This window comes from Artemia sp. Qi Xiang Cuo, chromosome 17 (genome assembly GCF_049724085.1).
Source record: "Artemia sp. Qi Xiang Cuo chromosome 17, ASM4972408v1, whole genome shotgun sequence".
Lineage (NCBI taxonomy): Eukaryota > Metazoa > Arthropoda > Branchiopoda > Anostraca > Artemiidae > Artemia > Artemia sp. Qi Xiang Cuo.
In genome coordinates, this window is record NC_142810.1 from 22602604 (window position 1) to 22617065 (window position 14462).

Sequence of the window (14462 nt, forward strand, 5' to 3'; positions counted from 1 at the left end):
CCAGACCACCCCCTCCCCCTTCGCCAAGAGGCTGGCATGTGTGCACCCTACTGAAAGAAACAAAGGGAGAGAGAGAGAGAGAGAGAGAGAGAGAGAGAGAGAGAGAGAGAGAGAGAGAGAGAGAGAGAGAGAGAGAGAGAGAGAGAGAGAGAGAGAGAGAGAGAGAGAGAGAGAGAGATTCCTACTTACCACTACAGGAATAACTTTTGAGTAATATAGCACTGCGATATCATAAAGAATTTCGATAATCGTTTTCAAGTAAATTTGCCAAACATTTTCAGAATCATTGTCAACCACAACATCAAAAATCGTATCAATCTGCTCACTGTTGTGATCATACTGTATTTTTTTCAGTAGCATGTCAGAAACGGCAAGGAATACCGGCTCAAACCTAAATAGACAAAGTGTGCAAATCACCATGTTACAGAGTTCTCCCCAATTGCTCTTTTATAGGTTTTTTGAGAATGAAGTGTAACTGGCTAATTAAATCCCATGTTTCCGTGCAGAGCCATACGTAACTGGCCTATAAACTTTAGAAAGGGAATCTCATTTTATATCAGACAAGAGACTTAAGTCTATGCGTTTAAGAATTTTGAAAAATAGAATTTTGAAAAATACATTTTCAAAAAGAATTTTGAAAAATAATATAATCAAAATTGAAGCTATTGGGGTTATTAGAAGGTATTTTGAATCTTGTGAACTAAGAGAAAAACTTGGCAAAAAAGAAATCTAAAAAAAAACAGAAAAATTGACTGGTACAAAAATACTTTCCAGAAAGTTGAACTTTACGCCCAAACTATCCACTTACACATGTTTATTGTGTTATTTACAAAAATAAAGAATCTAAAGTAATATATGTGCATGAATAGGCATATAAAAATACATTACTTCCATTTTAAAGACAAAATAAATTTTTAGTATGAGCCCCCCCCCCCCCGCGATTTCTGGAAATACATAGTCAAGCTAGGTTCTATAAGAATCAAATTTCACTTCTGCAGCTATATTTCCTATCAGGTAATAACCTGAAATGTCTTGATGGGGGCAAATATTCTTTTCGAAGTTTCGCTTTTTAAAATCAGAATTATAATGAGTTTTAGGAAAATCATTAGAGCAATAGAGATGGCAATGATAAAGCCTCCATGTTTACAGGGTAAAAAAATAACATTAACTGCTACATTAGGACAACAGAATTCGACAACGTTTATAGAAGAAAATAAGAAACATTTCTGCTGCTGCGTTACCTCCACCCCAAGGATAAAAGTGTAAAATCATCAGAATCAAACATTTATTTTTACTAGAATATATCGAAGACAGCTGTACCTTATATAGAGGGAAATACTATCCTGTCTTCTATTTTACTTTGTCATTTTCAAAGGGTGCTAGAGATAGCAAGCAATTCTAGACTTTAGATGCCTTCGGGTCCCAAAACTAGCAAGCAACTATCCCAAGTTACGACCCTAAGTAGTGCCGACCAGGTTACCAAGAAAAGTATACTAATTCCAAAAGTAACGATTTGTTAACTAAACAGATTAGTTGAAATTAATAATTTCGGAAATTCAAGTTTAGGGACTATCCAATGACCTTGAAACAATGTTTCAGTAAAATTGTTATGATTAAGCAACGGAAAAGCCCAAAAATAAGCCATCAAAGGTGCTAAGAATCAATTAGCATCGGGGACAAGGTCTATGCAAGATAATTAGCGATTCCGCAGATAGAAAAACCCTAAATATATAGAGTATTCTAGGTAATTCCATGCGGTATTAAGAATTAATAACGATAATCCTTTATCACATGCATGGTGAATATCCCCTATAAATAAGAGTTCACCAAAAACCATTTCTTGGAAATTTTAAAAAACCAAATCATACAATTCTGCATATAAATTAAGCAACCAGATCTGAGATTCTAGTGAAATGAATAAATTTTAGATTTTTTTTTTTTAAATAGGATGCGACAGTTAGTTTACAAATCAATATTGAGAAGACTGTAACCTTGAAAAGAAATTAATGAAGACGGCATCACTGTGACAGCACGAGTTGATGCAAGGCACCAAAAACATTAATAGAGTGGCTCACCAAGTGGCACCAAGAACATTAACAGGGCGTCGACAGTAGTATTACTAGTCAGAATATTGAATGTACTGAAGAAACAAAATGTAGAATAGCCAAAGACGGTATGTTTTTTGCAGTTAAAAATAGGTTTATATGAACAGGAAGAATATTTTAGAGCTGAGACTAGTATTATGGAATCCACAACGATAACAGTTGTTAAGTATGGTTAAAAAAAAAATAAAAAAAAAGTTTATACGAACAGGAAAAATAATTTAGAGCTAAGACTAGTACTATGGAATCCACAACGATAACAGTTGTTAAGTATGGTTAGAAAAAATCAAAAAAAGTTTATACGAACAGGAAGAATATTTTAGAGCTAAGACTAGTACTATGGAATCCACAACGGTAACAGTTGTTAAGTATGGTTAAAAAAAAATAAAAAAAAAGATTATACGAACAGGAAGAATATTTTAGAGCTAAGATTAGTACTATGAAATCCACAACGATAACGGTTGTTAAGTATGTTAAAAAAAAAAAAAAAAACTTTATACGAACAGGAAGAATATTTTAGAGCTAAGACTAGTACTATGTAATCCACAACAATGACAGTTGTTAAGTGTGGTAAAAAAAAAGCTTTTATGAACAGGAAGAATATTTTAGAGCTAAGACTAGTACTATGGAATCCACAACGATAACAGTTGTTAAGTATGGTTAAAAAAAATTAAAAAAAGTTTATACGAACAGGAAGAATATTTTAGAGCTAAGACTAGTACTATGGAATCCACAACGATGACAGTTGTTATAAAATTTTTTTTTAAAAAGTTTATACGAACAGGAAGAATATTTTAGAGCTAAGACTAGTACTATGGAATCCACAACGATAACAGTTGTTAAGTATGGTTAAAAAAAATTAAAAAAAGTTTATACGAACAGGAAGAATATTTTAGAGCTAAGACTAGTACTATGGAATCCACAACGATAAAAGTTGTTAAGTTTGTTTAAAAAAAAGTTAAAAAAAGTTTATACGAACAGGAAGAATATTTTAGAGCTAAGACTAGTACTATAGAATCCACAACGATAACAGTTGTTAAGTATGGTTAAAAAAAAGTAAAAAAAATTATATGAGCAGGAAGAATATTTTAGAGCTAAGACTAGTACTATGGAATCCACAACGATAACAGTTGTTAAGTATGGTTAAAAAAAAGTTTTTATGAACAGGAAGAATATTTTAGAGCTAAGACTAGTACTATGGAATCCACAACGATAACAGTTGTTAAGTATGGTTAAAAAAAATTAAAAAAAGTTTATACGAACAGGAAGAATATTTTAGAGCTAAGACTAGTACTATGGAATCCACAACGATAAAAGTTGTTAAGTATGGTAAAAAAAAAAAAAAAAAGTTTATATGAACAGGAAGAATATTTTAGAGCTAAGACTAGTACTATAGAATCCACAACGATAACAGTTGTTAAGTATGGTTAAAAAAAAGTTAAAAAAAGTTTATATGAACAGGAAGAATATTTTAGAGCTAAGACTAGTACTATGGAATCCACAACGATAACAGTTGTTAAGTATGGTTAAAAAAAAAGTAAAAAAAATTATATGAGCAGGAAGAATATTTTAGAGCTAAGACTAGTACTATGGAATCCACAACGATAACAGTTGTTAAGTATGGTTAAAAAAAAGTTAAAAAAGTTTATACGAACAGTCAGAATATTTTAGAGCTAAGAGTAGTACTATGGAATCCACAACGATAACAGTTGTTAAGTATGGTTAAAAAAAATTAATAAAAAGTTTATATGAACAGGAAGAATATTTTAGAGCTAAGACTAGTACTATGGAATCCACAACGATAACAGTTGTTAAGTATGGTTAAAAAAATTTAAAAAAAAGTTTATACAAACAGGAAGAATATTTTAGAGCTAAGACTAGTACTATAGAATCCACAACGATAACAGTTGTTAAGTATGGTTAAAAAAAATTAAAAAAAAGTTTTTACGATCAGGAAGAATATTTTAGAGCTAAGACTAGTACTATGGAATCCACAACCATAACAGTTGTTAAGTAGGGGTCTGAAATATGGGCGCTTCAAAAGTTGAGAAATGCATACTTGTTGCTTCCAAGAGAAATTTATAAAATAGTTTCAGATATTCGTTGGACTATATTTATGTTTATTATATATAATTATGACCCCCCCCCCGTACCCAGGGTGGGGGATAGTGGGGGGGGGGGGTAGGGAGTTTTAACTCCTCCCCACCCCCGAAATGTTTGTCTGACTAGTAAAAACGATTTTTTTGCGTTTTTTGTGTGTAACCCCCCCCCCCCGAAAAAAAATCTTTGAGTACCCCCCCCCCCAAAAAAAAATCTTTGAGCACCCCCCCCCCCGAAAAAAAAATCTTTGAGTAACCCCCCTCCCCCACGAAAAAAATCCCGGGTACGGCCTTGAATTATTATATTATTTGTTTGTTATATATAATTATGTTATATATAAATATATTTGTTATGCTGTAGAAGGGTGTATCGTTTCTCGATTCAATGCGAAGACCAAAAGACTGTTTGAGATTTAAAAAATCCTGGAATAAATTTAGTATATTTTTAAAATATTTTTCTTTTGTTTGTGTGTAGATTTTTCTTCTTTTATTTTAATGTGCATTAAACTGCAGAGGGACATTATGAAATGATAGAAACGAAACATTATACAATAGCTGGAATAATGCCAGATCAAAACTTTTCTTCTATAATATCTAGGATTTGCTGTAATCTTGAATTAGTTAAGCGTCAACTGTGAAACAAAATTGTAATTATTTGAAGAAATTCATGCTTCTCAAAATTGTAATTACCATATTGTGGTAAGTGCGTGCGTAGCTGTGTTGGCCTCAGGCGGCTTGGTGCTGTGATGAGTTGTTAGTAGTAGTAGTAGTAGTAGTAGTTGAAGCAACAAGACAAACGCAAGACCAAAATATTAAATTATTGAATTAATAATTTAAAGTAAAATTAAAGTATTGATTTAATATATATTATTTTTTGTTTATTTTTATAATCTTTTCTTTATACAAAACATAGCTTGTGTAATGGGCAATAAATAAATTAATACCATTAAGAATACATTTTCAAAATATTTCCTGTATGATACATTTACAAGGTAAAAGGGGAAAGAATACAAAAAGAAATCTTATGAGAAAATTTAGGCGTGAGAAGAACGACCTGAAAAAAAAATTCTACTCTCACTAATGGTGTTTGGGCATTTCAAACGGGACTTTTTTCTTTTTAATTAGTGACTACAAAATTTTTGAACTCTAAAAGGAATTTGAATTGCTAAATTTTCAGTACACCAAACATTTTTCGGAATATCGGCACGCAAAATTCACGCCATGTGTCGATTTGGTAAGCGCCTGTAATACATAGCCAATCATGCGTGGTTATGCAACATGCAGCTGCAACCAATATTTTTCAAGAATGCTACTAAACCAGAGTCCAGTTTGTTTCTAACCCTTCCACAAGAGAAAGTGAGGATTTATAATTTTGTGTTCCGGTTAAGAGGGTAGTATATTTTTTTCGGGCCTTATGAAAGAGTATACACTACAGTTTTTTTTTTTATTCCTGTGTTCCGACAGGTTCTTATGCTAGTAATACTATAGATTCGTCAGAGCGTTTGAGCACCTGGGATCGAAAAAATGTCTAACACTTCTCCTTTATCTCACTCTATTCAATAGTCCTGCATTGACCAGCTCTCAAGAAATCCTCAAAGACTTGAAGGCACGGTTCATAATGTTAGTCATTAAATATGGGGGGGGGAGGGGGGTCAGGTTTTTCTTTTCTTACGGGCGATTCAGCAGATGTTTTAGCGATTTGTTCTTATTCCGTCTTTAGGACATCTCCACGTCACTCTTTCCCGATATACCCACTGATTTGGAATCAATCCCAGTCTTTTACAAAGAGTCAAAGCTGGTATTCCATAGCCTAAGTTCACGTCTAAAATCACCCTTAAAAACTGCCATGAACATATTCAAGGCTTACCTATCAAGTAGGCCTTCCTTATTCATTTTAGCTTCTTGCAGCTTTGACGAAAAGATTTCTAAAATAATTTGCCAAATATCTAAACATGCAATAAAGGCGTCAGTTGCAGTTTGTTCATCCGTCAGCCTGAATAGGAGGAAAAAAAAGCTTTCAACATTAAATCCAGGTGAATATAAACATCTTGTCAGATGACTTTGGACGAAGTTCTGCACAAAGTCGATGAATCTTGACAAATACCTGAAAAAAAAACGGATGTCAAAATGAAGAAAAACAAGAAAATAAATCTTGATAAAATAATGGGTCTTTGGCCAGTAGGAACAGAAAATAATAATAAAACATTTACATAAATATTTTCTCTTGTATCAAACTAGGCGTTTCCAGCGCAGGGTTGCCATCACGGTCAGTTCCTAAAATGCCGCAATTGCCCAAATTTGCATGTTACACAGCAATTTTCGGTGCTATAGTAAAAAAATTGATAGTAATAGTGCTAAAATAGTACTGAAATATTATTTCCCTGCTATTTCAGCATTATTATAGCAATCCTGAGCACTTGATACAGTGCTACACATAATCAAATAGTACTAAAATAGCACTTTCGTGCTACAGGTGGTAACCCTGTTTCAACGTTGTTTAAACTAGGCGTCCTAGCCGAGTGGTTAGCATGCTAGGTTTAAAATCTTTCATCCGTGAGGACAGGGGTTAAAATCCGGGTTTTGGTAGTTATTTGGCTTGGGACGGGGGTTAGTGGCGTGACTCTGTAAGCTCAACCAGAGTTGAGACACTTCTAAATGGGTAGCTGGAGAATCCTGGGGAAGGTAAACAGGAAGTATTTTCGAAAGCACTAGGCCAGTTCTTCTGTAGATCTTCTATATGCTAAAAAGTATAATGGTGAGCCCAGATATGTTGGTAAAATAATTATTTAACATGCCTCCCCCTATATCTCTAGTGTACACAAAAATCTTGAATGCCGCTCAAATTTGGAGATAACCTTTTAAAAGGAGAACGTAGAAAACAGTTATTTTGGCTCTTTTCTGGCCCCTTTTTTTACGGCATTTTGAGGGTAAGCTATATTTTTTCCCCTTCTGAATTGGGGTCATTTAGCCCAAGGTTTCATATATTAAGTTTCGGGTGAATTGAAAAATTGGTCCTTTTTTCAGCCCCTTTTTTAGAGAAGGGTCAAACTTCAAAGGGACCAGTCCTTTGAATATTTTTTGTGCATTAATCCCCTTGGCCCACTGACTTCGGCTGTAAATTTCAAACTGATCAGGAAAAGAAGTTCCGCAGCTCATTTCCAGGCCACTAGCCCCTCCCCCTTCCCACAACAAAATGTTGATGATCTTTTTGACCAAGAAAATAAACCCAAAAAGTTTCACGCCACTAGACTCCCAAGATTAAACATGCTCCCCTCCCTTTTTTTCCACTATAAAATGTATCTGTAAAAAATCGATAATTCGCATAATTTACGGCCCTTACTACACGGGTGCTGGGCGTTATGTCATCTTTTGATGCATATTTATTGATACTTATAACTATTCTCAACAAAATGGCGACCTCAAAATGTCGATCAGATGTCCTAAGAGGTTAAAAAAAGACTAGATATCAAAATGGGCTCTATGATATCTCCCCTATCACCTTTGACTTTTAAGAAAGGCACTAGAAATCTTAATTTTTGATTAAATGAGCATCCTCAGAAGTTTCTACGACCACGTACGGGGGGGGGGGGGGGTAAGAAACTGGTAAATCCCCGACTAAATGGAATAAATTCTGCTAGTTTAAGAGTTTAACGTTGCTCTTTATTTCATCGGATAATGATTCTTACAGTGTTTTTAATAGTAGAAAAATGTTTGGTCTTGGTTGTCTTGTCAGCAAGGACAAGGAGCTTCTAGGGATCTTCCGCTAGACAAAGATATCAGAATTTCGCTAAGAGTATTCTCCGGAAACGAAAAATGTAGTTGAGTAAATCAAAAGACGCTTTGCATGTCCGCCATTTCCCATGAACTGCTTGAAGTATTGAGTTAATACTTCCTAGTTGTGTTGGATATCAATTAGACATCAAATTCAGAATTAAGGAAGGGAGCAGAGGCAAACCAAAAAACTCTATGTGTATCCAGTAATCGAAATAAGAAGGGCGGAAATACTCTTATTCGTAAAATTTGACTAGCCTTGTGATATTATAATATTTTGCTTTAATTTAACTGTCATGTCAACTCAAAACAAAACAAATCTAAGATTAAAAGAACTCATTATTCCTAATCTTAACTTAAATAACATGGAATCAAACCCTAAGTCAGGACTATGAATATTCAAAATTGGCAGAACTACTTATTCAAAATAAGTAAGCAATAATTTAAGTAAATAAACTTTTCAAAAAGTCATTAAACCTGTTCAAAAAATAAGCAGGCCTATAGGGTATCGTCCACTAGACGTTCATCAAAGAATTTTTTCTGACCGAAGAACCTTTAAGTGGCTTTTTTTTTTCTTTTTAGTTTCATGTAGACTTTGTCTGGTACCCGCAATTACACTATATAATACCAATTTACCCCTTGCGATCGAGAAGGTGTCCACCAGATGTACATTAGAAGGTTTTCCCGTCTCAAATACCTTCAAGGGCTATATTTTTATAATAATATGGAGTCCAACTCTAAGTGAGAAACAGGTCAATTTAAAATTGATAGAACTCCTTCTTTGAAATAAGGGCTGAAGTATGTTTTATTGAATTTCAATAACAAGGGGTCGAGCTCCAAGTGAGAATCAAGAAAATTTTAAAGAACACAACTCCTTATTTCAAATAAGCCACTAAATTAATTTCTTTAAGATAACATTAATTTATCTTACCCTGATACGATCACTCAGACCCCAGCCCACAAAAACACACACAAAAAAAAGAATAAAAAAAATATATAGTATAAAAATAAATCGTATAGGACGAATTTAAAAAGAAAAAGTAAGGGCATTAAAACTAGAAATGAATAGAAATCATTCTGTATACAAAAGAGGCAACATCAACAGCTGGGTCGTTGCGTTACAGCTTTTTGAAACTACTACCACTAAGAACTCACTGCAGCACCAAGCCACCTGAGGCCAACACAGCTAAGTACACTCCTACTTCATCCCAATCCATTAAAAAACCTCCCTCTTTACACCATCCCATCCTATTCGGGACGACCTGCTTTTCGTTTCGCCCTAGACTTCTTTTCGTTTCGCCCTAGGCCGACAAGGACGATCTTTGGCAATCTGTCATTCTTCATCCGCGCAACGCCTCCTAGTCACCAAAACCTTCATTATAGTCCTAGAAAGCGAGATGGAACGATTTTTCGTACGGCTTACTGTTTGACATACGGCCATACCCAGAAACTCCGTAGGCAATTTTTCTGGAAAGCATCTAGCACATCTTCATCCGCTTTTCGGAATGGAAAAAGGATAACGCCAGCGACAGTACCAAACAAATTGCCTAATTTTCGAAAAGAGGGGAGCATCCCCAAAAAGTCAAGCAATGTTGAGGAAAATGACACCATTAGATTCAACATACCATAAAATCCTACTGTAGAGGTTTCAAGCTATGTAGAAAACGTAGATTTTGGCATTTTTGTTTCCCAGAAAAAAGATCATAGATGCGTGTTAATTTATTCTTTTGTTTTCTTCGCGAGGTGATCGTATCGAACCAGTCGCCCTAGAAGATTGGGAGGGACCTCGTTCAAATGGAAATTAAAGTTCTAGTGCCCTTTTTGGGGGCCTAAGAGATTGTGCCTCGGGAAAGTGGCGTTTTCTGCCATTTTGTGGCATTAAATATACAATTTTGTAGAAAGTGATATCTGATCCCTCTTGATTCCCAGGAATGCTTCTTGCTGGGGCTACGGGGAGGGGAGGGGGAGTTAATAATTTCCCTTCCATATTTTTCTGAGTTGCTGGGTTAGCTGATGGGTTGTTTTTCTAGGTTAGCTGATTTGCAGGTAGACGTGGAAAAGGTGAGGCGGGGCATCAGGAGCTTCGCCAGGAATTTTTTGGGAAGAGGGGAAGTAAGTGCTACCAGGATTTCAGGTTTCAAGATTTTTGAATGTTAATATTTCTCATATCCTATTTTAAATAGGATAGGGGGGGGGGTTACAAAAAAGACTTTAAAAAAGCATCAAAAAATTGTTTAAATTAATTTTGTTACGTTTTTACGAGTCTGGCAAACATTTCGGGGGGGGGGAGAGGGGTTAAAACCCCCTAGCTCCCCCCCCTTGATACTGCCTTGATCCAACATTTTAATTCTCAAGCAGATAAAACAGAACAAATTCGACGCTGCCAATTAATTTACAGTTATTGAAATATACAGTTTATACTCAAGTAATCAGGGGTTCAAGTAGCTCGTACCCCACATCATATCTTGGTTAAATCCGGGTATAATTTGAAAAATCTCACGTCATATCTTAGTTAGGTCAGAGCAGGATTTGAAAAATGATCAGAAATTAAATAAAAAAAAGTCATTCAACTGAGAGCAAGTAGCAACACTGAAACTTAAAAAGAGCATTAAAAATTAAAACTTAATCCCTGGCTCTATACTCAAAATTTTGATTTTGTCCTGATATTTTAACTATTACTGCTGATATACAAAGGCCGTTGAATTGGAATAAGAATATTTTTGTAAAGCACTAATAAATTTTACTGTAACGAGCGAGGGGTTAAGCAGAGGGCATCCATTCTCATGTATGGAATAATTTCTGTTCGTTTTAAATTTTAATATTGCTCCAAACTTTCAGTTAAAAAACCTTTTTTTCTATTATTTAACTTATAAGAGTGGAAACTAGTATGCATTACGAAAAAATGGATAACACCATCTAGCGATTAGCGTTTTTTGTATGCAATAATATAAAAAAGATCAGTGTAACTGGCAAAATTAGTGCAGTAACAAGTGTCTTCTCTCAGATTCTGAAAAAACCATAATTGTGATGTTAGAAAAACGCCAAAAAACACTAAACACGCGACGGCGGAGATGATTTTTCTCGGCAATAACGCCGATTTGGCTTCTAAAATAGCCATACTCTTTAATGTAGACAAGAAGCGGGAAATGGATTTCAAAATGTATATTCTAGCTCATATCATAAAAAAAAACACAACAGTCCACAGTACAGAACTAAATAACATACCCGGAATACCAAGCTCAAAAAAGAGCAAATAAAAAGAAAACACTTTAACAAGCTTCTGTTTTCTTTTCTCCTTTAAATTATTTGCCTGGCCTGTAAATAAATTACTTCCGTTTATTTATTTATTTTTCAATTTAATTTATTTTTAATGTTATTTCTAATAACATTAAAAATACATTTATAATACCTGCGCGATTAAACTATGAAGAGGAATAAAAACCCCAAATAAATTATAAAAACTGAGAAAAAGGAATTATATTGGCGAAAAGCAACCATATTGAGCGATACAGCCATAGAGCGGTTCTGGAGGCTCAGTCTTCTCATGAAATTATTTAAATCGTAGGGAAATTTGCTTTATAAATACCCGTAGAAGTAGAACCTCTCCTACCCGTAGAAGAAAAGGCGTTAGGAAAAGAATTAGATAGTAAAAATTCAAAACTACAACTCTAAGGCTAAAAGGTAAAACTTCACAAGAATTGAAAAAGAAAATGGAGAGAAAGAGACAAAACGTTACACAAAAAGAATGAAGTAGCAAAATGCACAATCCAAATTAATTTTTTACTTCAGTAAAAGTAGCCCTTCTAATCTACTATTAATCCTAAGCTTTTTCTCGACATTTCAGGAAATTTCCAAAAAATAAGGTCAGAACTCTATCCATAGTAGCTATAAGAAAAAAGAGCTACAAAAAACTGTGGTCAGTAAACTCCTTAAGATTTGCTAAAGAGCTATGTCCGATGGATTTTTTTTTTTTTTTTTTTTTTTAATATTGACGGGACAAGTGGTACGTTCTACTGAAAGTAATTTAGTTGCTGTAGTTCGGTTAAGAATTTTTTTTTTTGTGGAAAAAAAAGAACGACAAATTTGAGAAGGAAACCTGATAGAAAAATCTATTAAGAAAAATAAAACGAAAAAAGAGGGAAAGCCTCACCCTTCATCAATTTCACTCACAGCCAGCTCACCCAATTTATTAGGATGTAGCATTTCTTCAAGTATACTGAAACCGGAAATGATGACATGTGCTACCAGTGAGCTTGCGTTATCAGCATATGGTTTTGCAATAATTTCATTTATTACTGACATGGCTTCAAATGCAACCGCATAGCGTCCACATGTGGCTTCTAAATCCTGAATTAAAAAAAGAACATATTGGGATGTAACGTTAAACCCTGACAAAATATGGTGAATTTTTAACCTGTAAAAAATGATGCCTCTGTATGAAAGCCGGCTGGAATATTAATCTGATCCCAAATACAAGCGAATCTAACAGAATAATTATTTTAGCTTTCTGAAAAAAATTGTCTTTGATAATTGAAAGAAATAGTATAGCCGGTGAAAAAGTACTTTCAGGAATTTGCTCAATCATCAAGTCCTGAGAGACACTAATAATTTCATTCAACTAGATCGATCTCTAAAATAATCTAGTTTTTCCAAAAAAGTATTATTTACCATATTCGTTTCGCTACGAATATTATTCGTTAAGGCAATATGATTACTAGCAGTAGCCTCATCAAAACGAACCTTAAAAACCTTTGAATTATCTAAATTTTTATTTGCTTATTGAAAAGAGGAAGAAAAATGTTCTCGAAAAACACCAATCTTAATATCTTATTACATCTTATTATCTAATACATCGAAATACATCTTATTATCTAACTCAGTATGCAGTCATCTGTAACCATTCAAAAAAATATTATAAAGTCTCTTTTTTCCATTGTCGGTCTAACAACAAGGCTTACAAGACCATTACATAGCTCCCTAACGTAGCATCCCAAACCTAAGCATCTTATTTGAAAAATCCTTGTTAACTGACAAAATCTCTGGTTTATCTCAAAGTTAAAGTAATTACCTTCAGGCAGGGGCGTCCCGAGGAGGGGGGGAGGGGCGCAACGCCCCTCCAACATTTTTGGCATTCGGTAAAATTGTGCAAAATTGCCCGAAATTTAGCAAAATTCTTGATTTCTGCAGAAAATTCTGCATAAATCAGGTAGCGATTCGGTAAAATTTACGAAGATCCCCCCTTCCCCCCCAAAGAAATGAGTCTCGTGACGCCCTGCCTTCAGGTGATAAAATTCCTTAAAGGTTACCCTATCTCGCCTATTATAAACTTTTTCAGTTTGTTGACAATTTGTTGGGAGGCCTTGGCATAACTTGAAAAGCATGGAAAATGGATCCGAATAAATTACAGAAAAATAAAAGCCGATACCTACTTTTCCAGAAACCATAGAAACCAGAACCCATAGAAGAACATTTAACTTCTCCCCTTTTGTGCTGGAGATAGAGATATTCGGTTTTAATGGAACTTACATCATCAGTTTGATGGAAGTCTGGATTTTCTTTTTTCGATTACATGGAGCAGAATTTTCTTTTTAACGTTCAGGAAAGTGCAGTCCCTAAGAGTGATCTAGCATATCTGCTAGGAAAAAACTAAAAACGGCCCAAAGGAATTATCGTTCGAGCAATTTGGCGGCTTTAAATATCCCTGTCACCCACTTTGATTGACAAGCTCACAAACAGAAGGGGCATAAATTTTCACTGTCTTCTCAGTCAAACTTCAGAGTCAAGCCACAAGTTCTCGATGGCCATTCTCCTGGGAGGATTTGCTAAATGGTCCTTTCTCTTTGTGATGGTCAGCCGACGCTGAAGCTCACAGACTGATTTTTAAAGTACTGTCTCAACTTATAAAGAAACCTTTTGTTAAAGTTTGAGCATTGGCCGACATGAAGGCAGTTATGTGAAAAATTCAGCCTAAAATACTGTTATTACAGAACAAGCTAATCAAACCTCAGAGTCTTGAAAAATGTGATCAGAATTTAATAAGATAAATCTAAGGAGTAAACATGTTTCTTTGAGTTTAAAAATAATGTAAACAGGGTCGTTTTATAGACAACTAGGTCCTTTATATAATGATTATTTTCCATTCGTTCTGTAACTACGTATACTATTTCTTTTTCGTAGCAAATACCATTGGTTTAAAGCCAAATTTTTATTTATTTTTTTAATACCCAAAAGTCTTGTTTTTAATGCGGGCGAAGAGGGGTATTTGACATTTTTCACTCACATTTTTTCACAGGGGTATGACATTTTTTCACATGTGTATTTGACATATTTAAGTCATTTATTGTAGAAGGATCCCAGAAACAGTCATTAAATCTAAATTTCAAATAAGGTTTATTTCCCTGTCTTATTAAAATACTATCCACTTTTTAATTTATTTTCTATAATTAAATAAATCACAACGTGTTTCAAAATTGAAGTTTTCCACAATCGT

At 34.3% G+C, this 14462-nt stretch overlaps 1 protein-coding gene across 1 annotated transcript in view; it reads right to left on the bottom strand.

The window, feature by feature from the left end:
• ebo (exportin ellipsoid body open) overlaps positions 1 to 14462 on the bottom strand; it is a 112286-nt gene that overhangs the window by 84406 nt on the left and 13418 nt on the right. Inside the window, exons 3-5 of the mRNA XM_089102966.1 lie at positions 12123 to 12319; positions 6069 to 6305; positions 190 to 391 (exon numbers count right to left, since the gene is read on the bottom strand). Coding sequence (XP_088959092.1) covers positions 190 to 391; positions 6069 to 6305; positions 12123 to 12319 — 636 coding nt within the window. The remainder of the gene's footprint in view (positions 1 to 189; positions 392 to 6068; positions 6306 to 12122; positions 12320 to 14462) is intronic.